This window comes from Bradysia coprophila, unplaced genomic scaffold (genome assembly GCF_014529535.1).
Source record: "Bradysia coprophila strain Holo2 unplaced genomic scaffold, BU_Bcop_v1 contig_24, whole genome shotgun sequence".
Classification (NCBI taxonomy): Eukaryota; Metazoa; Arthropoda; class Insecta; order Diptera; family Sciaridae; genus Bradysia; species Bradysia coprophila.
In genome coordinates, this window is record NW_023503501.1 from 2,896,670 (window position 1) to 2,924,592 (window position 27,923).

General features: G+C 34.8%; 1 protein-coding gene and 1 long non-coding RNA gene across 3 annotated transcripts; one reads left to right on the top strand and one right to left on the bottom strand.

Moving 5' to 3' along the window:
- Positions 1-4,669: 4,669 nt before the first annotated feature.
- On the top strand, positions 4,670-27,078 carry LOC119077876 (b(0,+)-type amino acid transporter 1). Of its 2 annotated transcripts, none has more exons than XM_037185230.1 (13): positions 4,670-4,784; positions 15,834-15,953; positions 17,611-17,657; positions 17,723-17,795; positions 17,867-17,968; positions 23,529-23,771; positions 23,951-24,221; positions 24,288-24,515; positions 24,907-25,003; positions 25,062-25,211; positions 25,268-25,298; positions 26,336-26,473; positions 26,540-27,078. In XM_037185230.1, the coding sequence occupies exons 1-13, from the start codon at positions 4,730-4,732 to the stop codon at positions 26,608-26,610; spliced, it is 1,626 nt and encodes a 541-aa protein (XP_037041125.1). In that variant the 5' UTR covers positions 4,670-4,729; the 3' UTR covers positions 26,611-27,078. The 2 variants fall into 2 exon arrangements, with proteins under 2 accessions (XP_037041125.1, XP_037041124.1); XM_037185229.1 differs by lacking the exon at positions 4,670-4,784 and adding an exon at positions 14,899-15,331.
- LOC119077942 lies at positions 10,162-27,161 on the bottom strand. The gene is made up of 3 exons (XR_005087903.1): positions 27,023-27,161; positions 17,130-17,134; positions 10,162-10,172 (listed from the first exon to the last, which is right to left on the bottom strand). It is a non-coding gene; the product is annotated as an uncharacterized LOC119077942 (long non-coding RNA).
- Between the last annotated feature and the right edge of the window lie 762 nt (positions 27,162-27,923).

The window sequence follows — 27,923 nt, forward strand, 5'->3', positions numbered from 1 at the left end:
AGCAAAACATTTTTTAATCGATTGAAGTGCAGCCTCTCGATTCGCAAAGTTAGAAGGCGAAATTACTAACGTAAGACGACAAAAGTGACAGCCCTTTAAATAAGCTTTAAATCTTCCAAATTTGATTACTAGACCACTGCAGAACTATAATTGTCTCTATCGCTTCGAAAATCATACCTTCTGCTCTCAAATTTAGATGGTAGAAGCCTTGTTTAATTTCGTCGAGTAAATTAGATTGAGTGATGCATGGACTTGATATTCTTGTGGAGTTTGATGATACGCTTAGAATGATTCCAAGAATTCCAAGATTCGAAGGAGAAAAAAAAGCTCTGTACTGTTACATTGCATAGCAGGTGGTTAATGATTATTTCAAAAATTTAAAAATCGATTTTTGAAATCTTGGGATGATACCAATTGTATGTGGACCACTTCCATTCCGATCCCCGAACCATCGCACAACCTATTGAATATGAATCTCGATTTTTTTTTGCGTACAGAGGGATTCTTTTGAAAATTAGAATCTTGAAATCGGACGCATTTTCCATTGAACTTTTTTATATGTGCCTGAATTGTATTGGTCCCTAGAACCTAAAACCACTTTAAAAAAAATTCTTCGAATCTTGTGTGGCTAGTGGGAGGTGATCGAAAACTGAAAACATGCACTTTTCTTACAAAAATTTCTCCAGTTACACGAGCCGTACAGGGTCGTGTGGGGTGTCATTAGAAAGGTAATTGCATGTACTAATGGGAAAAATAGGGTCTTGTTGGGTTTAAAATTCATCCACACTGAGATATGTGCAGTTGAAGTTTTCAGCCGAAAAAACCAAACTACTGTAAGCTCTATTTTTCCTAAAAGTACATGCAATTACCTTTCAAATGACACCCCACACGACCATGTACGTTTCGTGTACCTCGAGAAATTTCTGTAAGAAAAGTGTAAGTTGTCAGTCTTTTTTCGGTTGAAAACTTCAACTGCACATATCTCAGTGTGGATGAATTTTAAACCCAACAAGACCCTATTTTTCCCATTAGCACATGCAATTACCTTTCTAATGACACCCCACACGACCCTGTACGGCTCGTGTAACTGGAGAAATTTTTGTAAGAAAAGTGCATGTTTTCAGTTTTCGATCACCTCCCATTAGCCACACAAAATTCGAAGAATTTTTTTGAAAGTGGTTTTAGGTTCTAGGGACCAATACCAATTCAGGCACATATAAAAAAGTCCAATGGAAAATGCGTCCGATTTCAAGATTCTGTTTTTCAAAAGAATCCCTCACAATACTATCAATAGTTCGGCCAAAATATTCCCCTGCACTCAATCAATATAGCAAATGACCCCTGTCTAATTTGCGAAACATTCTCGAAAGTTACCATCGCAGTTCGTTACTGTCGTATCAATCAATCGGTGTCTTATGAAAATTATAGTTGTTAGATGAAAATCGATCGTGGTCGTTTGTGCTCAACCCAGATCTGAATCCAGCTTGTTCAACAGGTTGATAGAAGTCGAACTTGTTGGTGTTTCTTTTTGTGATGATTTTCATGAATAGCTTGTACAGTGTACACAAAGAGCTACGGAACGAAGTATGCTTGGAATTACGCTCAGAGACAAAATGACAAATCAATGGATTCGAGAGCAAACAAACGTCGTTGATGTCATGGAAAGAATTGCGTCTCTCAAGTGGAGTTGGGCAGGACATATTGCGAGAAGAACAGATGACCGCTGGACACATGCCATTATGAACTGGAGACCACCCAAAACAAGACCTGTGGACAGACCACCGCAGAGATGGACAAACGGAGAGCTACATCAAGGATACATATGGACACACAAATTGGCAACAAGTGGCAATGGATCGTACAGCATGGAAAGATTTAGGGGAGGCCTACATCCAGCAGTGGATACAAACAGGCTAAAAAAGAAGAAGAAGAAGAAGAAGAACTAGTGTTGAAATATTGCGACTACGACGTTTCGGGCAAATGTTGTTCCTAACTTTAACTAAAAAAGCTTTTTAGCATGCGTTAGGAAAATGAATGTTTTGACATAGCTTCATCTGCCTTGAGATGAATGCTAGAGCAATTAAGGCATATTTTGGACAACTGCTCAGTCATTTCAAACTGGATGAAACTAATATAAGACAAAATACTTTTCTATACAAAGCTATAACGTCTATGGTCGAAATGTTCGTCGTATACTTTCGAAAACGGACTCTTTTACAGGAAATTCTGAAATAGAAAATCTAGGTCCTCATTTGTTAAACAAATTTTGTGTGTAATCATTTGAAATCCACAACGAGTCCCGAATCAGAATTCTTCGTCATACGGTATATTCGTTTGCTACGGCTGTCAATTGTGCAGTTGCGTGCAGGATTTTCGGCGTAGTTTGACTCTGAACAACGAAACAAATATACTGTTGTAACTGGTGTGTTGGTCGCTGATGATGACGATGACGACAATGAACATTTCGACCGTGAATTAGACATTTTGTACACAGTTCCACCGAATACGTGAGTTGCTTTTATTTCACAGTAGAAAATTTGGTCTTTTGACTTTCTCCAATACTGAATTATGATTTTTTCACTTTGATTTTAGAATCTTAGACATTTTATTGACTTTTCAACCCAATGTAATCAATCTGAAATTGAGTTCCGTTAAAAAAGGAAAAAACCTTTGTTTCATTATTTTCTGCCTACAGGTATTCATGGATAAGATGTTCGCCAACGTGCTCTTTATTTTCGAGAAGAGCTGATCGCATTACCTCAATGTAATTACCGGTCATAGTTGAACTGCAGATAGTCCAACTCAAACTTACCAACAGCTAGCTCACGTCCCCGGTGACCACAATTCATTTTAACATTTTCCCCCATTCAATTTCCCCAGATTCTACAACGAGATGTTAGCATTCACATCGAAGGAACGGATCAAAATGGTCCAGCCGTCATCGGCTGGCTCTGGATTGACAGCAATGTTAATCTGCCCTTGGCATTGGTCGAGGAGGGTCTCGCCCCCGTTCACTTCAGTGCAGAAAAATTCGAATACGCTCGCCAACTAAAAACAGCCGAAGAAGATTTGGAGCACCTATTTGGAAGAGGAGAAAACGGAAGAGCAACACGACGAAAAGGAAGACAAAGTGACTAAACGAAAGGTTAACAAAGAAAAGATGCTGGTCACCGAAATCGGTTCCGACTTGAAATTCTTCGCTCAACACACCGAGCAGGGGACGAAATTGGAATCGCTCATGGCCAGGTTGAGGCAACACTGAATTGCAATTGAATTGAATTTATTTCCACCGCCAAGGCTGGCTGAATAATTGATAATTTATATAAAAACTTGAAACTAGACAAAAAACAATTTTTTAAAAACGTTTTACATTAAAATCAGTCAAAAAATATCACAATCTGTCGTCATTCAGTCTTTCCATAATTTCACTCTTGCAAACAATCCTAGAGTTGCACGTGTTTATTCACAACAACAATATTCACACGAAAACTCTACTTTTCGTCTTTTTATGTGTAAGCCACTTTCGACCCTAGAGAAAACAAAAGCATGTAAACGATATACTTTGGATACTAACGCATCAATTTTACTAGCAAATTCTATTAATCTAATGTACCAGGTTCAGGTCTTTCAATTCAAATTTATTCCAACAAAATATTGAGCAAATCCTTTTACAATACCGAAAATCATTTGACGAATATAATAAACTTCGTTAAAATCCAATTGAGACGGAATTAGTCTCAAGGATGGCCACATTTCCTCTCTGAATTCGTCTCCCCAATTCCTACGCAAAAATTCTCGCTTCATCCGACCAACCACCCAGACAGTCCACCGCAAATGCAACGAAATGGTACAAGTTAACGACCGTACTGTAGTCTCTTCCTTTGTCCAAAACAGCCTTATCGGCAGCGGAACAAGCATGTATGGATGATTTTCAAATATATGAGGCACTAAGCCTCAAGTTGAATCCCAAGCCGTAAAAGGACACAAACAAAGGAACTTTCCTTAAAAATAATTATTTCTCCGTTTTTTGTTGATTTTCGCTGTTGGAAATCCCGAATTAATGATAAAGAAAATCTTCTAACATTTCAAGAAAATCCTCTGTGAGTCCTTTTACAATTCTTGTTTTGTTTAAACAAAATCCTTCCTCACTCAAATTCACGCCCCTTGTTTTTCAGTATGTCTCTTGTGGCTTGACCTTACATGTATAGTGAAATCGATTTTCTAAAAAGGAATAGAGAAAATCACAAATAGTTATTTTGAACGAAATTTTCTATATTTTTCATTAGCGAAGAGGACAAAGAAGAGAAAGTGACATTCTACTATCAGATCGGCTTCATAAAAGAAAACAAAATTTAGAATCTAACTTTTAACTGTTCTATTGCTGTTATTATCACTGATTCTCTACATCCCCTTTCATTTTGGTGCCGGTGCGGTGGTGTAATCAAAGCATCTAATAAAAAACAACCACGTGAAAGGTAATTATTCACCAGAGAAGTGTCATGTAAAAGCTTTACATAAGCAAAAATTTACCTAAAAAGCTTTCCGAATGCCATAACCAAACGCAATTCAAATTGTGGTTAACCGAAACGAGACAACAATATCGACTAGAACGAGAGGTAAAATCATCGGAAAATTGTACAAATATAATTTCCACCCGAAATGGATTTTCCTTCAGTGGTTTCAGTGACATGAAAGTGGATAGATCTAGTGGTTGCCAAGCTTGCAAGTCATGTATCAACATGCTTTTCATACAACAACAGCAAATTCACATTATATCGCAAATGGTGAGTAACTTAAACTGTACAATGTGTGAACACCAAGAGGGGGCATACAATAAATTTAATATTTTTTGTTGTCTTGCGAAATTCGGCAAACGAATTGTCCATATCCGGTACACATCTACTTGCATAATTCAATAGTTTTTAGATTGAACTTTTTTCTGTAAGTTGAAAATGTAGACGTGATGAAACGTGTGTACACGATGAAAATGATGAAAAATGATGCGAGCATATATGCACAGAATCGAAGTATAGCAGAAAAAAATGACGCAATAATTCAAGTGAATTGTGTATGTGTAAGGCTGCGAAAGTAATTTTTGTTGATAAAATGATTGTATTCGGTTCGGGTGGTAGGGGTTGTATATATAAAGGTCTCTTCAATTTTGTTTCAAGACATTTTCAATGAATTTATGAACATAAATGCATTTTACAAGTGGTACTGAAGCCATTTTTAGCGGTGTTCGTTCATCTTGATAAAATATTTGTATGGAGTGCACTTTTCTGATAAGTTTGTATTGGATCTTGAAGACGATAACGAGAAGAAAACTTGATACATTCCTAAAACTTTGTACTGTAAGTGTCCCTATTGTGGGAACAAAGTAAAATGTTACAATTTCGACGTAGGTATAAGACATGTTTTTGGTCGACTTATTTTATATAATTGAAAAGTTTGAAGCAGCAACAACTTCAAGGAAAGTTGCGAATTAAGTAAAATAAAATAGCGTCAAATGATCTTCTTCAAAGTAAAGTTTCAAAGTTACCAATTCTACTTAAATTAAGTTACTCTGTCTTCTTCAATATCAATTGGAAAGATTTCAAATAAAATGATGAAAAGTAGAGTTTTCGTGTGAATTTTCAGCTTCGCCTGCATAACTATTACATGCTACTTACGTGGAAAATCGTACTTTTCATGTTTCAGGCACTTCTTTCGACGCCCTCAGCATGTAAAATCAAAAGCATGTAAAATCCATTATATTATAAAACTCGATATAAAAGTTGAGAAGTCTCATTTTTGTGTTGTTATTGACCTCGGCTTCGCCTCGGATATACAAAATTCACACGAAAATTCTACTTTTCATACCTAGTTATGTAAAATACTATTACATAACAAGGGACAAAAAGTTAAAAATTACCGTTTTCGTGTGAATTTTGTAGATTCGAGGCGAAGCCGAGGTCAATAACCACACAAAGCGAGACTTTTCAACTTTTATACCGAGTTGTGTAATGGATTTTATGTGAATTGTGGCCCTCCCTATAAAGAAGAGAGTGATCCTATCTCTACAAAATGCTTACAGATGTTATTATGTCGCAATTCGTGTGATTAGCCTTTTTTTGACTATTCTGTGCGTCCCTACCTTTTTTTTTGTTTTCCCTAGGTGTGTAATAAGCCGTTTTCGACCCCAGGGAGTGTTTAAACAAATAAAATAAATTTTTGATTAGAACAACACACTTCAAGCATGACTGCTACTCTAGTATTTTCTATAAAACCATTTAATGCAAAATAGTAATCTCTTTGTCAGTTGTCGACTATGATCACTTGTGCTTGAAGGGCGTTGGTTAGAATCAGGATGGATTCTTCTGAAAAACAGCTTACCGAAATCGGACGCATTTTCGAGTCGACTTTTTTTATGTGCCTAGAGAGGTTTTGGTACCTAAAAGCCAAGGCCCATTATAGTAGATTATGGTACACAATCCAAATCGTCAATGTAAACATTTAGGACAGAGGTGCATGCGCTTTTTGATCTGCTGAGAAGAGTAAGAGATATATCGAGATAAACTGACCTTGAGGGACAACATCGAGATAATCATTCTGGGCAGATTATGTGGTTACATAATCTGGTAAAAGTAACACAGCAAAGAGAAGGCTTAACCACATATCGTCATTGATGAACAACGTGCCAAAATTAGTGATAAAATGTGACTCCTAAATCAATACGTACTAGACTACTCCCTTTTAACACTACTTATGAATATTTAAAAATTAAATTTATAGCAACGCGTACCGTACACATTACTATACTGTAATAAATAACCAATTGATGGGTCAGCAACCTAAAAATAAATTATTTTCAAAACAGAAATATTTGGTGTGACTACAAACATGTGACAAACTTTTAATATTTAAACATGAAACGAAAATGATTTTTCAATACAAACGGTTGTCCGTGTGATAAAAAGAAATCTGAATCTGAATTCAATTAATTAAAAATTAAACGAACAAAGCCGAATTGAAATGCATATAAAGATACATTTGAATGGATTGGTCGAAACATTTTTTTTGCCTGCCACACTTCAATTCTATCATATCATTTCGATAGAAAGAAGTGACACCATAAATGATTTATTAATAGTATACCAAAATTTCGATTTAATTTCAAATTAAGTGATCATCAGAATAATAAATTTAAATTTTATTGAGCAAACACTGATGATGACCCATGTCTGACTTGATTTTGATTTTAAAGTTTCATCAGAAAATGTGATGGGATATGCGTGGAAAAGATAGCGCCTCGCACAACGTCAGAACTATTTCTGTTCGGCTGAACTATTATTAGATTCCACTAAATGAATGATTTGATTAATTTTAGTGTGGGAGGGCAGCGTCAATCGTTAACTGAAGAAATGTATTCGTTAACGATAGTCTCCTGAAAACAATTATTTGCCGGGAACGTTTACAGTGAAGAGAAAGTTTTCACAGTGGTTTCCAATGCGTTCCCATTCTATTTTTCGACTTTTATCGTTGCGTTAAACCATTTTCTTATTAATATCTTTTATCGTATTTTTCATTTAGCAATTTGTCAATTTTAGAATGTCGCATTAATTCAAAATATATTTCGCTGAAGTGTTAATAAATTGGTGGAATATTTTTTATGAATAATCTGTTGACGACAGCAATTTTATTTTCTTTTAAATTGGTATAAACATTTACCACAGTGACTCTGGCTTTGAGAGAAAAAATTTTATGAATGGAAATTTCTAAAGTAATTATAACTTCGATTTCTACCAATTTTCGTACGACTCAGTTTGGTATCTTGTACCATAGCAATACTCCTAGCATTACTTATAATTGACAAAAATCTTAGCTTAAATATAATTCAAGACAAAAATAACCCCTTGAGATCATCCTCAAGTACGTTTGAAGAACGTACAGCAATTATTCGTCAACATTCACCAGCTATTTTTGACACTTTTAATAAGGCTGTCCATATCGCAGACATAGCTAGAGGATAGGGATGGATATTGAACTTTGACAGATGTCACTTGACGAAAAACAATTGATGTACACACCCTTGAGATGCTGTGGAAGTTAAAAAAAACTTATACAAATGAATGAAGGAACGAAACATTGAACGAAATGAAAGTAAGGTTACGTTTGAAAGTACCTCTACTTGAAGATGATCTATTGTACTGCATCCAAATGTCTTCTATGTTCATGCTAGGAGCAGTGCAATGCTACAGTATATAAGACGCGACGTGTATTATAAGTTCCATGACAACTTTTCCTTCTTTTTTTTTTTGCTAACAATAAGTCATCAAGCGGTTGTTCTTCTGTTGGCTTGTATTGATATAACCTGAATTACGAGAGGTAACTCTTATTTAGTCAATTACCTTCCTTACGCCCTAACGTTGCGTTCTTTATTGTTTTAATTGAACACGAACGGCGGTGTAGTTTCGATTTTTAGTAAAGTATTGAATACAACCACATTGTCTTTCACGAAATTTATATTTTAAATTACTCTGTTCGTGACGGTCAATGACATAAAATAAGACAATCGATCGAATCGACCATCATAGTGTAACTTTTCTCATACCATACACGACCATACGTATTGACCTTGCCAAATAAATAAAACAAACAATTACAATGTTTGATGTAGCTGTTTAAGAAATGATTCATTAATCAGCGCCTAAGTTACACTCACCGCAAAATACTTACCAATATTCATGCGACTTTTCATTTTACTCAGTCCCACACTTTTCATATGTTAGTATGATTCCCTCTATAGGAGAATGGAGTTTAGAAACTAAGTGTAAAATCTATTACAATTTAGTACTTTTCTTCATCAAAAGTCTGCTGTCACTGAATTATTTTTTAATGAACAAACTTCACTGCAGTGACATTTCATGGAAATGAACGAATGTGAAGTTATTACACAAAAAAATAGTACAGTGAGAATGAAGTACTCGGATTTACTACTTACACGCGCAATCATAGTATAGAGTGAGACAACTGGGATACTGACTAACTGGCTTAGTGTGCGAAGTGGGTGTATGTGTGTAACATATTGTGATAAGTGGAAATGTTGGAATTTAAGAAAAACATTCTTCAATAGTCTCTCTAGCAAACAAACTCTCAGATCTCTGTGTCAAATTCACACCTTATTTATTCGTATTCTACAACCACTATTCTACATTTTGACTGACTATGCTGACTACTTTCACAACCTTAATAAAAGTAGTTTGTTGGCTAGACAGAGTATTGGTTTCTTGCTAACTATTTTGAGGTGAGTGTAGCTTTTCTCAAATATTTATACTGCGAGGGCGACATGTTAAGGTAACAAAAAATTATCGAAATTACACACTTCAAGCAAAAGTACTTCGAGTGACAGGTATGGATATGAAAACCTAAAAATCTGCTTCAGCTTACACATGTAAGAGGGTTTTATCAAAACTAGTTAAGTCCAATTTTCATGTATAACGTGAGAGAGAGTGAGACAGATGCATTTTCAACTATTAGTGTTAGAAGAGTAAAGAGAATATTGGACTTAACTTTTTTTGATAAACCACTATGTATCCTTTCTGTTGAAAATTCAAAAAAAATAGTTTTTGTTTTGTTTGTGTACACACGGTCATGCATCACTGCATAATGAGTTCACCCACACATTTTTCGACATTAAAACATTTTCCGACCAAAATAATTAAATTTTATAAATATTTTAGATTGTTGTAAAAGTGGCGCCAAAAAAGCTATTCATTTGTTCAACATTAAAAATTGTTTGAATTTTTCTGAAAACTAACTCGCGTCGCTACTTTTCAACAAAGTGTAAAATTGTGGTTTGAAAAGAAGCTTCTATCTTCATAATTCTTTGTCCCTGTTTAGTGTTTCCTTGAATTGGGTAACGTAATTGTTTTAATCGAACACAAAATTTTAATTGTTGAAAGCTTTTAATTAAGCTAAATTCCTGCAAAACACAAAACAGTAAAAAGTTTCTGTGTTGACGAAAGTCGTAATAATGTTTTTGAAGGTGAATTTATTTTATGTCTAGGAAAAGTGGAAACATTTAAAATTAGCGACAACGTTGGACTAAGCAATTTGTGTAGTAAACGATAAACTCATTCACATATTTAAATAAGTTGATTGTGATTTATGAATGCAGTTCAACCATTTATACACTCGTCGAATTAGAATTAACGAGCTTGTTCTACATCTTGGCAATTCATTTTGCAAAATGACGATGATTTTAAGATGACTTTTTAACTGGCTCGTTCCATTGGATGGATCAAATTTCTGGGGTGTTTAATAAAATCCCAAGCGGCCTTCCAATTGAGATTATTTCTAGCAATAAAGTCTCATATCTTCGAAACTACAACATTTTTTTGAATTATTTCTTCTGTTATGGAAAGTATGACAGAATGCTAGTGATTGTTAAAGTAATAGCAGGTCAGTTGATGTGAAAAGGATAGGGAAAACAGTGGCTTATGAACACATCACTTAGGGACTTACCTCTGGTGACTATTTCCAAATATCCGAAAAAATGGTCAATAAAATGAGAAATGTCTAGTGTCTAAGAAGGTAATAATCACCAAAAAAAATTCATGGAGGAACGGGACTGATGCTTTCGTAAAAATAAATTGCCATTTTCACACTGACAATCGTCAATAACATTCCAAAAACGGATCTTTCCATAATCCTTGAACAAAAATGAAGGAGAGGAGTCCAGAAAATACTTTTTAAAAAATATGACATACATGGATAATTTTGGGCCGGCTGAAATCAGAAATGCACATGATTGTATAGCTTTCGAATGACACCACTTTTATGAAAAATGTATTTGACCAGGGAAAATGGCCCGGAAAAATGTCTTCAAAATTGATGAATTTTCCGTTACGATTTTTTGTGGGAAACTCTAGCACTGACTCTGTTTCGAAACCTACAAAAAAAGTTGTTCCATAAAAAATCGGTAACTTTCCAGAACAGATTTTTGTTTATAGAAATGGCTTTTCCGGCTGGAAAAACAATTTTGCATTTTCTGGAGATAAGAAAATTGGCAAAAACCATGGAACAAAGAAAAATCTTAAAGAACTTGAGGCGCACCGACCCATTTTTCTTGACACAAAGACCAGGACTTTAATATAAGGTTTAGGTACAGTAACTGTACTACAGTCACAGAATTTGTTGACAATAGCCACCTCACCTAAAACAACACCCATAAATCTAACACATAAATATCTGAAAAATGGTCAATATTTTCCACTTATTCGTCCATTTAACAAGCATTTTCCGATATAATCACAATATTACCAAACGAAATATCTATACGATTCGGAGTTGATGAAAAGAACATAACCGAAACTATACACCGCGACACCCACACCCATTTGTATACAAAATGTGTTCAATTCCATTATGGATTCCAAGCCTACACCATTTTCTGTGAACTATTTTCTTTTACACTTTTCTCCATATAGATAACAGTCGATTTGTGAATGAAAATAGATGTTACGATTGTCATACATGTAACCAATATATTATGCGTCCCCCTGCTTATCATTTGAAAACGATTGCTATCACAGCGATATATAGAAATTCAACGGAGAAAATACTATCAACCACAAAGTATGCATAAGAAATATATTTAATGACGACAAGGCACGCAATGTAACTCTGATTTTTGAATTATAGTTACACTTTACATAAATACACGTAAGATACACATAACAGTGATCTGGCTGGCATGTATGAACGAGCAATGGAAATCCCACTTGCACATAAAATCATATACGAGCCCCCCTGGCGTAGAGAAATAAATGACGTAGTTTGCCAAAAATTTTCAATCGTGTCCTTGAACAAGGATTTCAGATATTTTATATACAAGAAATTACATCGTGTAGCTTTTGTTACTCCGTCGCTTGGAGTGTGTAGAGCTGTATAATACCATGATACATGGATAAACGCCGGGGACCGAAGAAGAAGAGAAAACATTGCTCAGAAAATAGAAATTTTTCGCGTTAAATCTTGCCTCGTGCAAGGAATTCGTTATTTTTCTAATTTATTTTTGAAATATTGTGCGTTCCTATTTTCTGTACGTTCTTTTTTTGTTATCAAAGGAAAGACTGGGTTATATCCAATTATTTTATATTTCTGTTTTTCTTTTACTGTTTATTGTTTTGAATGTAAATTTCATTAGCCGAGTGGGTAGAATAACACTTTGCAGTGTTTTCAGTAAATAGATTTTCGAAAAAAAATCTAAACAACTGTCTAATACGAAATCCATTCAGTAAATGCGTTTTCCCGGCAAACAACCTTTCTCAACCGGCCAATTCACCATTTATTCGGATAAAATGACATTGAACCAGAATTAACGACTCAGTACGCAAGCGTTAAGTCATTGATCGAAATAAGGAGGAAAGCTATGCATAGAGAATGCAAAAGAAACCGTTTTCCGAAAAAGCATAAATATTTGGTAACAGACGAGAGATAGCTACACTTGGAATACATATAGAGCGGTTTCATCACGATAAATATTGTCGATCCTGAAATGGAATGATTATACGACTAGACGCGTAGGTTAGGGAGAGATAACCGAATAGTCGGGTTTTTGGTATCAATTATTGAAGAATGTTTCCACGTGTTCGCTGCGAGACATGGGAAGAATTCGTGGGAACTTCACCATTGCTTTGCATATTTACAAGAAATGAGGAATATAACTAATTCAAAATAAGGAACTATTAAACTGACCAAATGTTTGAATATTTGCAAAATTTTGACTATCGTCTGAGTGTTGATCAATTTAAAGAAATGGAAAATCCTCGGTTTCCCTCAACTTTGTTTGAATATTGATGTTACTTGTCCTTTACCTTTACCTTTATCTATTTTCTTTTCAATAGACCTGGTCCTACAATCTCTGTATAGAATTTCTAATCTTTTATAGTTTGATGTACCGGAATAAATTCAATCTTTTATTCGACAAATAATAGCATACCACAAAAACCTCAAAAGAGAAATATGTGACGTCAGTTACTTCAATAAAACCGATATCCGTTTTGGTGACAAATTCTGCGCCCGAACGTTATCTGTTTTCATTTCTCTAGGAGTAATTTGTATGAAAGTAAGAAGGATACAAATTCTCCGGCTTCAGTGGACCGATTTTGATGAAACACAGCTCGTTGAACATCTATCGAAGCCTGGTGTAATGACTTCCGGAGGATAGCATATGTACTACTTCAGAATTTTCACTGTTTGCTATCTAAATTACATTATTTTCAAACTTTGATATCTTTGAATCCCAAAAACAGCTCCTTCAGAGATTATCCAACGTTTTTCATGCAACACACACATATATAAACAACATCTTAGCAGATGAAAAAGCTCTAGGAAGCGAAGGAACCGAGAAAAATCTGGGTAACGTGGATAGCAATTTCTACTATACTTATAGGTTACTTGTTGTTGTTTTTTAGAGGGAGTAACCGGCGTCACATCCTCCGCTATCGCTGCGGTTATGTTATGATACATCCAGAAAATTTTATTTTTCAATTTGTTGCATGCCGGCTTAATGAAATTTAACTGGCATTCAAATTTTTAATCAATTTAATTACGATAGCAAATTGTTGGTTTTCCTTTTTAATTACGCGCCGATATTGCTTTTTTTCGTGTGCAGAGTATGCTCTTACTACAATGTACAAACAAACATTAATCTAATTACATCCAATTACTCGTACAAATTGAAATTTGATATCCAATGTTAATGAAATTGACTAATCATTCAGCACGAAAACATGCAATTTTAAGTATAAATGTATTGCTCCTCTTAATGGGTGGATTATATTTGCTGTGTGTTTGCAGAGCTAGATAATAAAATGAAAACATAGTACTGACGAGCTTAATGTAAATATTTACCACAATGCTCAATATTGCAACACACTCGGCAAATGAATGTAATTGATTTGTACTTGACCTTTAGCAATTAGTTTTTGCATTGGAAAAGTGGAAATGGATTTGTGGAGTAAGAGTTTTTCTTCGTCGTCGGGCAACATTTTATTCTTTGTCAATGGAAATTAATTAGGGTAATGACACCAATTACAACTCCCTTTATTTCTATTACGAGCTCCTGTTTCGTCTCTCTCAAGTACAGAGTTGTACCATTAGTTTTTTTTCTTTCAGCGCAACTAGAAAGTGAGCTCGTAACAGGTGTCGTTCCCTATCAATGCCGAAATTCTATGAAAAATAATTTCTACCCTACTGCTTTGGTAATTTAGTTTTACCGCCTGTCCCATGCGAAAGTTGACGATTACGTAGCAATGTGCCCCGTGTGAAAATGATCCATTACATATGAACAATTTTCGGTTCATTTGTTTCGTTTTTCTATGTGGAAATCAACTTTTGCATGGGGCAGGTAGTAAGGAAAAATACAATGGATGCTGCTAAGTACTCTTCCGAGTACTCTTCGCAGGCGAGACAGTTACTGAAGCTTCTTGTTCAAAAACAATCACACTTGTGAGTTTGCTTTTATCACAAACTGGCTACCTCCGGTAATGAATTACTTTCGTAACATCTAATGTAACCTCCCATTTCTATTTTTTTCATCCTTTTTTACGAAAAGTAAAAGTTCATTTCTGTCTCACACGTAATCAAAATCATAAATTTCTTTTAACGACAATCGTTATTTTCTGAATTAAAATGGTTTCTTTTGTAATTTTATATGAAAACTACCATCGGAGGTTTGCGTTGAATGTATGAAACAAACGAAAAATTGGAAAAATAAATTTCTCTCTGCATAATATTCAACACAATAAAAAGCGCTCGGCAACTATACCCGCACATTATAATAAACAATTCATAAAACCTACAAATATCTGACTCGTTCAAAGATATTTTTAAACTAAATGTACCATTTGCATTCGGTCGATTCGGACTCAATTTGAGAACGTATACGGACACAGAAGATTTTTCGTTATATCGAGCATGATCGTGTGAAATTTAATTTTTTAGTAATTTGGATCTTGACGAGACTGGTCGCAAACTCTGGCCGAGAACAGAATTTATAAAACAAATCAGAAAAATTGAATTAATAATTTTCATTGAGGAAAAATCGACGATCCAAAAAACAATTTTCGATTCATATGTTGGATAACGATTTTCTTTTAGTTTTCGGAGCCAAAATTCATTCAGAATATAAGAGTTTTATTGGCCGCATCGATAATAGTGATTTCATAAAACCAGGCCGGTGGATAATTTATTTGATTTTTTCGTGTCCATGCCATGCGCGATAAACTTGCTCAACTATTTTGCCCGCAAAAGAGCGTATGCAAAATCGACTCAACTATCATAAAAGGTTGTTAAATGATCGATGAATATTTGAATTTAAGTTTTCGATTTAAAATAACTACGTCGAGTGTATGAGAGAAAAAAAATGTCGTAATTTTGTAGACAAAATGGTCAATAAATTTGTGGGTCGGTTGAATAAAAATGAAAAGTTTAAAATAGATAAATGGTTTGTACCGTCGTCAGTGATCTTATACTGAAAGATATAAAAATAAGTTCTAACCCTATTATATACGTTCATTGAATTTATGTTCTCAACGCTAAATGATACATTGAAATGTGCTTGAAGTGAAATTTATTTATTTAATTTTTTGCAACAAAAAAAAACTCAAGATGAAAATACCCACGCCGCTCAAGTTAAGAAAATATACTAGCGAAACTTAAAATATTTGAAAACGAAAGAAAATGATCAGAAAAAAAATCAAATCCCAAAAGAAAACGTTTACATTTAAGTGCGAAATTTGAATATACAAAAATTATTAATGTAATACCGTTATGTTTGTGCCATGTAGGACATAATGTGCCAATTAAAGACACATTTAAACACTTCGAAGATGGGACAACAAGGACAACGCATACCAACGGGTATCTTGGGACAGGGGACCCCGAAGCGACAGAGACCGACTCATCAGGTAAATCATTCTATTTCAATTTTTTGCTTGTTTCAATTGTCATTTGGAATAATGGGCAGAAATTGAGACACAGATTACTCAAGTAAAAATGCTGTCGTCGAACCCAAAAGCATTTTTTTTAAATTAAAATTGGTTTAGGCACACCGTGTATTGTCTACGAATGTACACAATTAGCGCCAAAATGACCATTTGTGAACATTTTTGCCTTTATTTCGTAGAAAATAGATTTTCATGAAAAGCCTTCCGAGACAAAGTTTGCCAGAGTATAATATGACAGCATTTTTACTTGAGTTATCTGGACCAAAAAAGGTCGAGATATTGTCGAAAAACATCGAAACCAGCCCAAATTTTTACGCTAATAACGCTATCCACCTCTGGGCGCCGATTCTCGTGAATTTAAGAATTCGTAACTTGACAGTTATTACCTTAAAAGTTAGGAATCGTATGGACCACTCTTAGCATTATGGTGACAACTGTCAAGTTACGAATTCTCAAATTCACGAGAATCGACACACTGGAGTCAGATACTTTGTCTCAACTCAGTGACGTAAAGTAAAGTAAAATTTTCGTTGGTTATTTAACGAAAAACGTTGTATACAGCGGACATGTCAACGTCTAGGACGTTTTGTTTACTTACAAGAAAACCAAGCTTGACGAAAATTGTGTAAAGTTATACATTTTTGTTTCTACTTCGTGTCTCTGATTTGCGGTTTGAAACAACGTTGAAAAAAAAAGTCAGCGAAACGAAGAACAGCTTGCTGCATTGATGACTCGAAGGCATAATTATTATTGACACTCACTGGAAGCCCCTACATCCTGAGTAGATCGACGATCATAAAAAAAAATTAAGAATGTCTGAGCTCGTAACTTCTCTCGAAGTGGATGCTTCAAATATATGTACCATCCTAATGTGTAAATACCGGAGTTAGCAGAATTGAAGACAACAACGTAGTATAGAGTTAACTCTAATGGCGCTGATGGTATTGATGGTTGTTCAGGCTTCAAAATTACACTTAATACGACAAAGTGTAAAACTTTAGACCCATCATAAGATTAAACGTAAATTTATCTCCACATTGTTCGAAAAAAAGGACTTTCTCAATCGGAACATATTTTTGTGTACATCGTAGACGTGCCAACAATAAAAGAAATATTCAACCTTAAAAGATTTATCACATCACCTTGTTCCGCTTCCACATGAAACTTATTTACATATTTCCCCAAAGGGAAGGAAAAAGGTTTCAAATACATAAATGTAGCAAGAGGTTATTCCATCTCTGTCAAATGATTATGAAGCCAAATCAACTGAAAAGTAAAATGTCAAATAAAAACGTTTTATTGTCCTGACTTTAGAGCCGATGCCAAAATCCTTTACACGCTACATGCGTCGAAAACCGTACTTTTCATCACTTCTTTCGACGCCCTCATCCATTACATAACTCGGGATAAAAATGAAAAGTCTCATTTTCGTGTGTTTATTGACCTCGGCTTCGCCTCGGATCAACAAAATTCACATGAAAACTCTACTTTTCATCTTTTCATCCATAGTCATGTAAAATGCTATTGCCACTTTAGTGAAGAATTTACTATCTTTCTGTAGAAAAAGCAGTCACTTAGGTACTTAAAAGCTTTATTTAATTTCTCTATTTTTACACAGGGACCGGGGGGATGCGGGACTCGTTGGAGGGGTCGGGCGCAAAGAAGGTAATGTAGCAAAAAAACACAAACATTTGGAACAGAAAGACAATAACATAAAATAATCTGGCCAGAACGACGCTGTTCACCTCCAGAGACGGGTGGGACTCTTCAGTGGGGTGGCTTTAATTGTTGGAACTATGATTGGTAAGTAAAATTTACAAAAACGATCACAAGTTACGATAAGTCTAATTGTGTGATTTTATCGCTTGCAATAGGATCTGGAATTTTCGTATCGCCTTCAGGTTTACTTGTGCGAACAGGTTCTGTCGGTATAAGCTTTTTGATATGGCTGGCATGTGGCTTACTCTCACTACTGGGTAAGTTTATGTTTATCTTTGGGAGTAAAAGCAAACATTAAATGGGAAATAGAATAATCAAAAGTTTAGTACAACTACTGTTCAGTGGATAATGTGCGGGTTGTGGATGTTACACATTAAGAAGAACGGTAAAACTCACAACCCACATTATTATACGCAAACAGAAATTTTGGTGAATTTCATTTTCCATGTCTGCAACGGATTTTTCTTTCATTCCTAAACATTCCATGTGACAACGAAAACGATCAATGAAAAGTAATAATAAAGAATAATTTGAGTGGCTTAAGTAACTCACTCTCCATCAATCGTTCAACAAAACATTTCCTAACGATTTTTTTTTTGTTCGCACGGTTCATGTCGAACGGTTAATTAAAAACGAATGGAAAATTGTTTTTCTTTTAGTAGCGAGCATGTGACTATACGTACCATCGGTGATCAATTTCCGATTTTTTTTTTGTGAAAACTGCGCTGACGAAATTGTCTGTGACGTTCGAAAATAAAATATTTAGAACAAGCAATACCTACATATAAACTGTCTATTGTACGTACATCTTTTCACATACTTTCCTCTGTATTCGCTATATTTCATATGGAATACAAAGTCGAATGAAGAATAATTTACTTTTTTTTTAAACACGGTTGGACACGTACTACATTCGTGATATACAGTCCACGTCCAAGCATCCCGTGATGATAGTCAGAAGACAAGACTTGAAAAATGAACGAAAATAATAACTGGTGCGAAAGAATGTTAACTTTGGATAGGTGTTATAAAACACATATTTTTCAGGATAATAATTTGTCGTATATTTCTGGCTCATTTTCTTTTTAAATTAATGCACACAAGTTACTCATTTTTTCTATTATGAGTAACTGAGATGCTATTTATCTTTGCGTGTGTGTTTAGTTTAGAACTTGAATGCATTTATGTGAATTTTATGGAACTCAGCATCGTTCTGTGCAAAATTTATTCGTTGTATGAATCTCGGTGCGAAGTACCTTATTAAGCTCGGCTTTGCCTCGGATCAACAATATGCATCTAGTGCGATAAAATACCTTTATACGATTCTTGTTGTTTTATAAATAACTATTATCACTCGATGGCAAAATGATTATTTATGACATCGAGTGCAATGTGCTTTATTAGGTACTAGATGTGTAATTGTGGTACTAGCCTGCGGACCAAAATACACACCATGTAATCAAGTATCTGATTCCACACGATGCGTATTCAACCTTGGTTTCGGGTTGACAATTTTCACATCTATTCCAGTTTGGGAAAATGTTGCGAAAATAGCTATTTTGGCCCTAGAATGGATTCCATGGCCACAAGACACACAGTTCTCTTATTCTATAGGAAAATGTATGATAACACGAATGAAGTAAAAGAACTTGTGCAGAACATTTGGGATATTTCAAGCGAACGAAGTAATAGATTTGTAGACTGTATTGATATACGCTTGCCGTTAACTATAAGTCAAAAAACAATTTTCCGAAAAATGATCAGATGAACCTCAATATTTCAGCGACGATAACAAAATGAAAAATATGGAAACGTTACACCCTATGTTAACAATGTTTTTCAACATGATTTTCTATTGAATGCACAAACAGTATAAACATTAGTCTAATCCCCAAACACTCTTCTTTAACACTGAATGCACAATTTAAAGCGGCTCCACATTTTCTGTCTACAACTTTGCAATAAAATTTCAGAGAAAAAAAAGCACCAACAGAAAATCGAACAAATCAACTCGAGATTTACGTATTTTGAAGTGAATTCAATTACATAAATATTGACCTCAATTGAATGATGCTCGATTCTCTTGGCAACATGTCAACGCTTCTGAAACATTGAACATGGGATTTGTCTACACAGAACTTTAAATGTTTTATGAATCAGAATTGAAATGTAATTGACGTAGTTGTTGTCGTACTCTCGCTTTTGTTTTCGTGAAGACCGCATGTTTATTCGATGCGAATTGGAAGTTTATGTGAATGAGGATTGTGATAAGCATTATATTGAGTGAATTTTCTGTTGAAAATAGTTGCATGATAGGACAATGAAACCAGTAGCTTCTGAATCATGTTCAAGAAGCAAGATTATTCATTCACAACGGATCTTGAACCTTTTACGTTCAATTTTCAATGTCTTTGAACTTTTCGTTCAACCAGAGAAATTAATTTAATTTTTAGAGCACATACATCAATTATTCGCCAGCATTCACTAGCGAACAGCAATTGTTTTTCGTTAAGGCCCGTCATTAGGAAATGACAGGACAGTTTCCCGAAAATGTATGCAAAAATTTATCACAAAAATTCACCGAAAAAATTCAAAGAAGCTCACCTCTGATACTTTCCATTTTATTCGGGCATAGTCTCTTTAGGTCGCCAAGGCATATTTGAACACTAAACACTTTTTACTCGATGCAAAAACAATTTTTTTTTTGTTTTGTCGCAACAAAAACACAGAAAATATTTCGACACAACTGTGACACTCCGCTACTATAAGTACTGGAATGAATGTTTGCTGTGTTCACTTTGGCGGTAAAATATCTTCATTCAAAAAAGTGTCGGACATATTATAAAAATCATGAAACAGTTGACAAAGGGTAGCTTGTAGCGAATACAATGGAAAGCATAAGAGGTGAGATTCTTTGAATTTTTTCGGTGAATTTTTGTGATAAAATTTTCCATACATTTTTGGGAAACTGTACTGTCATTTCCCAATGACGGGCCTTAAGTAACAATTGTAAAAGTTGACTATCTGTCTCTCTCCTCAACCCATGTCTGCGATATGTTAAAACTGTTAAAAATTCACTAGTGAATGTTGACGAATAATTGCTGTACGTGCTCTAACAAGGCTACCCATATCGCAGACATGAGTAGAGGAAAGAGATATATAGTGAGACGTCAGAGTAAAAGTAAACCGGAGCGGTTCATTATTGAAAAGTCAAATGAGGGACCTAATACACTGTATGAAAATGAACTCAAATGAACACTGACATAAGTTGAAAAATTTAATTCGCAAAAAACATAGGGCTACTAGATTATTCAGGTCACTAGTCAAACAAGCGCTCCTGCCTGGGTTACTTTTACTCTGTCGTGATAGTGAACTTTGACAGCTGTCACTTAACGAAACACAATTGCTGTACGCGGCCTTCCTTATCTATATGGATCAACGAAAAATTAATGCCAACTCAACAATGCTGCAGTGCATACAGTTAAAACGAACCATTTGCTGAAAATTACATTAATTCGAGCAATCACTCACTCATCAAAATTTTATTGTTATGACACAAATTAAGCTTTATCTAGCGCAAAGTAAAAAAAAAATGCCACACACCAAACGTGCAACAACCCTATTCCATTCAAACTTTCAGTACAACAGAAAATTAAGTTACATCCCGAAGAAAGTCCCAACATTTAAGCATAGAGAGAGTATCAACGAGTCGTTCAATTTACATAAATTTATGATTATATTTCCAAATTTCAAAAGAAAAATGAAAATCTATCCATCCATTCTATCTAACACAACCGACGACACAAATATAATGTTACAGTACATAACGATCCTTAACATTTCAAATATTTCCTTCGTCCCTTGCTGAGTAGTGAACAACCTTTCCCAAGGTCGAATACAACATCCCCCAACTACCACCAACAACAATACACTTGCTTTACTTCAAGTGTTCATATATAATGTAGTCTCCGAAAACTGCTGCCACACGTTTTTCGCATCATATTGTTCTCGGGGAAAGCACAGTAACAATAACAGATACAGAAAATGTGTATTCAGTTTATGGGTGGGAATATATACTTGTGAAAATGAGACAAACAGAAATTTGATATCTTTATGGTTTTATGCGACGATATTAATTTAGATTAAATTGTATCCATATAGCATTATGAATCACCTTTTCTTTTTGATTTTTTACTTTTAATTAAAATCGTAAAAAAATCGCAATTTCATTTTTCAATAAAGGTCAAACGCGTTCGTATCTAGAATAGTGCTTCTTTTGATTGTTAAGCAGAGCAATGAAGGTGAGGCATGCAAAACGTATGTTTGAGAATGAGTATTCTACAAGCGGAATATACGCCATTCGGGTTTTTTGTAATAGTAATACGCTTTGTTGATCGAAATTTGGGAATGGTAGGTTACATTGGATGCTGCGAAAGTCATTCATTACATGAAGCAACAATTTTGTCATCCTAAAATTGTTTTTGAATTAATGTGACAGCATCCAATGTATTCTCGTTTATTACCTGTCCCGTCCAATTCAAAAGTTGAATATCACAACCACATAGAAAGTCACGAAAAATTATGCGAAAATAGTCCACATGTAGTGAATCATTTTCGCAGGGCACAAATTGTATCATATGGTAAAGTTTCGCATGGGACAAGTAATAAAAAGTGGTTATTTAAAGTCATTGAAATTGATTGTCAAAATTATTTATTCCAGCGTCCAGCCAGTCTTCCTGACTTCATACCTTTACCTATTTTCTTTATTTCGGTTTTCTTTTTCAAATCGTTTTTTTATTGATGGAAAAATATGTCTGATTTCAGAGCACTTCAAGCATGAGTGGTACTCTAAATAAGGTACTGTAACTTGACAGCGTGTCACATAACTGTAAGACATACAAAAAAAGTACTTTATTTGGTAGCTGTCGACTATGACCACCTTTGCTTGAAGTGCGTTGCTGCTTTCCGAATTTCATACGATTAGCGCTCAGAAAGTTTTTAGAATCTGATATGTCTAAAACTAAATTGGTTTTTGCTCTGAACTTAAAATATTCGTAAATTTTACCATTTTCCAAGTTAAATTGCTTTCAAAAGTTTAAAAATGGAATTTTTATTTTTATTTTTTCGCTATAATGCAGGGTATTTAATGTCCTACAATAAAACGAAAATCTCCGGTCCCCTACAGATCCACAACAGGGACAACTTCTTTTTCCAACCTTACATAATTTTTCAGTTACTAATTCCCTCAGCCAAAGCGATCTCGATTTCAACACCTTTGAAACTGATCGTATCGCTGATTTAAACTTTAGTGTCATAAATTTTGGAGCTACGAGATTTTGTATCTCGCAAGAAACTTCGAACCATGTCAACTCAAGCCTTAATTTTACTGTAAAATCTATTAAGTCTCACCCAAAATTTTGTGGTAAAATAAACTTATTTGGTAGGGCTGCAGTTCAGGCTATGTCTTAACGACTATTACTTTTCTTTATCTTTCCTGAAACATCTGAGTTATTTAATTTCCTGCATCAGAAATAAGTACACAATTCTAAGAACTTTCGGATCGCCCATCGTACTCCACTGACAAAAAAGATTTTAAAAGACTGCCGGTGGCAGATATCCTTTCCCCAGGTGATCTTTTTTCTCATGCAAAAAAAAAGTTACCTGGGAAAAAGTTATGTGCCACAGGTCTCGCCTCAGGTAATCTCTTAAAACATCTTTTGTCATTGCTTCAAAAATTCGCAGAAAACTTTACCAAAATTCAATTGAGCGCTCGAAACCGTTTCGCATAACATCCAACGACTTCACTTCTATTTTTAGGTGCTCTAGCTTACGCTGAATTGGGCACCATGAATACATCATCTGGTGCAGAGTGGGCATATTTTATGGACGCGTTTGGAGCGCCTCCTGCCTTTCTGTTTTCATGGGTTTCAACATTGGTACTTAAACCATCTCAGATGGCTATTATATGCCTTTCATTTGCCCAATATGCAGTTGAAGCTTTTGTTTCAGAATGCGATCCGCCAGTGGCTGTTGTGAAAATGGTTGCAATGTTGGCTATTGGTATGTATATCCAAAGCGAACTTTTTTTTAGTGATAAAAAAACCGGGTTGTTAATTCATAGATGATTAAGTCGTAAGATGATGTTGTGTTGTGTTAGACCGAAGGTATTCTTTTAAGTCAACTTTCATGTGGGAATATCATTGATAAAATGTCTTTGTTTCTTTTTTCCATAATTTCAGTGAGTATATTGTGTGTGAACTGCTATAGCGTCAATTTAGGCATGGCTGTCCAAAATGTTTTTGCGTCAGCTAAGATGGTAGCAGTGCTGATAGTTATAGGCGGCGGTGCCTATAAACTATGTCAGGGAAACGTTCAACATCTACAAAATGCATTTAATAATCCTGCACCGCCGTTTGGAGCGATCGCAGCCGCATTTTACACAGGGTTGTGGGCCTATGACGGCTGGAATAACTTAAATTACGTGACCGAAGAGATTCAAAATCCATCCAAGTAAGGGAAAAATTGATTGTACATCAAACGCCTTTGCATTGACTCACTTCCACACCGAAACGTTAGGAATCTGCCGTTGTCGATAATGATTGGAATACCATTGGTGACACTGTGCTATGCATTGATCAACATTTCATATCTGGCTGCAATGTCACCTACCGAAATGATTGAATCGGAAGCTGTGGCGGTTACATTTGGTCACAGAATACTCGGTGCGTTGGCGTGGCTGATGCCATTGAGCGTGACAATCAGCACGTTCGGTAGCGCAAATGGAACTCTATTTGCAGCGGGAAGGTGAGTGTCCTCATCACACTCATAGATACACTGCCACATACACTTTCAAAAGTTTCGGACTTGTAAATTCGTCCAAATATTCGAAAAGATCCTTTCAATTCATCATTTTACATTTTTCCTTGAACTATGAGTAGTGATAATTAGAAACGCCATAAATTGTGCATCGCGCAGATTTGCAATAAAATTCTTGTTATTGTCGTAGATGCGAGAGAATGAGATGTGGCAATAAAATTTTTAACGGCTTATTTAACGTAATGTGGCGGAAACTTAATTGGATGGCATTTAAATATGCTGCGACGAATGTGATGCAAAATCACAATTTTATATTTCAATATCTCGTATAATGCGGCCATCATCAAATGTGAAAATTAAATTCTTAATCTCTTTTTAGATTGTGCTTTGCCGCCAGTCGAGAAGGTCATCTGCTTGACATTCTATCATATGTACATGTACGACGCTTAACCCCATCACCGGGATTAATATTCCACGTTCGTAAATTTAGCTTTAGTTTGAAAGGGCTTGAAATGATTTGACTTTTTCCTGCAGTCTTTGATAGCCGCAGCTATGGTTTCGTATGGTACAATCGATTCGTTGATTGACTTCTTCAGTTTTACAGCGTGGATTTTTTACGGCGGTTCCATGTTCGCTTTGATCGTAATGAGATATACAAAACCCAATTATCCAAGGCCTTACAAAGTATGTAGCACGACTAAAAGCTAGCGAACATTTCTAAATTCAATTAAATTCTACAGGTGCCAATCATCATTCCATATGTGGTTCTGAGTAAGTTTTTCAAAATTTCTTGCCCTCTTTCAATTCCTTGTAGTTACAACGCTGTGGCCCTTATTTCAAGGCCTATTTTAAGTAAATTAAATTCTTACACCTTGTCAGCGATTTTCCCTTTTTTACTAGTACAATCGCATCGAAATACCCATGTTCCCTTTACGACTTTCTCACTTGTTTTTGAAGTCCACGAACCAACCAACTAACCTCGTATCATATGTCTTAACAATAAAATTAAATTTCGGAATTTTTGAGGATTTTTAGGATTTTTGGGAAATGAATTCCTTAAAGTAAGGCCTGCCTACAGGGCTAATTACTCGGAATTTTCAATCTTAAATTTTTCAAAATTCTGAAAGTTCTTAAATTTGAGAATTTTAGAAATTTTAAAAATTACAGTGAACGACATCTCAAATGTCTCACTGTCATTTTTTTCAGAGAATGTCATTGTGAATTTGCAATGACACAATAAAATTCTCAGAAAAATTTGACAGTGAGACATTTGAGATGTCGTTCACTGTAATTCTCAAAAATTCCTAATATTCTTTAAACTCCTGAAAATTCATAAAAGTTCCAAAAATTCCGAAATTTGACATTTGTTAAAATGTAAGAACTATGCTAAAAGGCTAGTTGGTCGGAGTAATTCAAAACCAACTGAGAAAACCGTAGAAGATTCATATAAAATTCTAAAATTTGTAAGAACCTAAAATTCCTAAAAAATCTGAAAACAATTCTTAAAATTATTAAAAATTTCCGAAAAAATTCTAAATAATAAGGCACAATTCTCGGAACCTGCGTCTTTGTAGGAATAACGAAAATTTACTAAACTCAGCGAGGTTCCAGAAATTTGATTAGTCCCTCGGTGAAAACAAAGTCTCAAAACTTCGAAAAACGAATGCCCACGGTTTTTTGTGACGTGCGCAGCATATCGAACTTTTAGGACTTCCGTTTTTTCCCATAATTCATGCAGGCTTCTCCGTATTCATTCGCCCTAGAGACACCTAGATTACGACATTTTGAAAGTAAACTTATCTTTCCAGTTATCTCCATTTACCTGGTTGTCGGTCCCATAATAGACAAACCTCAAATCGAGTACCTGTACGCAGTGATGTTCATATTGACTGGTCTCATATTTTACATACCGTTCGTGAAGTACGGCATGACACCGAGATTTATGGGTAATTTAATGGGCAGAAACTGCAAATGTTTACGGTTTACTAATAAATTACTGTTTTTTTGTGCAGAAAAAGTCACACTCTTCCTTCAACTGTTGTTGGAAGTTGTACCTACAACCACAATGGGAATGTTTGATTGAAAACGTGTTATACTTGATATAGCATCAATGCTGGCTAAAAGGACTTCTATTTAAATGATAAAGAAAAGTTATATATTTACTACAAATGAAATATTAAATTAGATACTAGAACAATAGATATTAACCACAAAAAATGAATTGTTGTTTTGAGAAAAAGGTACAGTCGACGTCAGTGAAATTCAGGCATGCATTTGTTTCAACTGGTTCTCAGCCGGTTCCATTCAACGATCACTATAGAGTATTATGATGAAAGAGAAAGAAATATTTCGACAAGTACCCCAAGGCAAGTTATAATAAACTGGTCTTCGGTGTTCTCACTCACATCATAACATGTTGAAAGAGAAGCAAATACTTTGACAGGCAAGTTATATAATTAATAGGTCTTCGGTTTTCTCGCTCTGGATCATAACACTCTATTGTTTGTATGAGTGGACCAGATGAAAAACAGCTGAAATAAATTCGTGTCTACATTTCACTGACTGTAACTGAAATAAAACACTCATCAAGTCATCTCTTGGTTAATTATTGACCGATAATCAGAATCATTCTTTTCATGATCACTGATTTTATGAAAATTGTAATTTTTTCGATTTGTGATAAAGCCTATTTTAGTGAAATATAGTTTCTCTAATTTCGCTACAGTGAACGACATCTCAAATGTCTCACTGTCATTTTTTTCAGAGAATGTCATTGTGAATGACATTGCAATGACACAATAAAATTCTCAGAAAAATTTGACAGTGAGACATTTGAGATGTCGTTCACTGTAAGTTTCACCAAGTCTAATTTCGTGAAGTTTTGTTAGATTTATTGAAATTTGGGGAAATCCATCATCGTTCAGTAAGATTTAGATTTTAAAAAAATAATCGACCGAAGGTGAACTCTGGTGAAATGTAAACAATTTATGAAAACCGCCTAAGGAACTTCTCCAAATTGGAGAAATTTTAATGGAATTTAGCGAAACTTCATGTAAATAGTTCCACTAAGTTTCTCTAAATTTGATCAAAATTTACTTGAAATACACCCTGATTTGTAACGGTGAGCGTTTTACTTCAATAACGTAACACATGTACGTAAATACCTTTGAGGATTATTATTGATTGTTCTACTATGATTTATATATATTATATCAAAACTGTGAGTTTAACGATATTAGTCTGTTTAAGTTTAACCAATAAATATTAAGCTCAAAGCAATTAGGTTTACAGAGAACGTTGGCAATAAAATGCAGTATTTTTGTGTTGACAAAACTGAGAGTTGAAAGCGCTGACTTATAAACGACTTTTTTTAAGCACTTGCTTTCCAAATAAAAT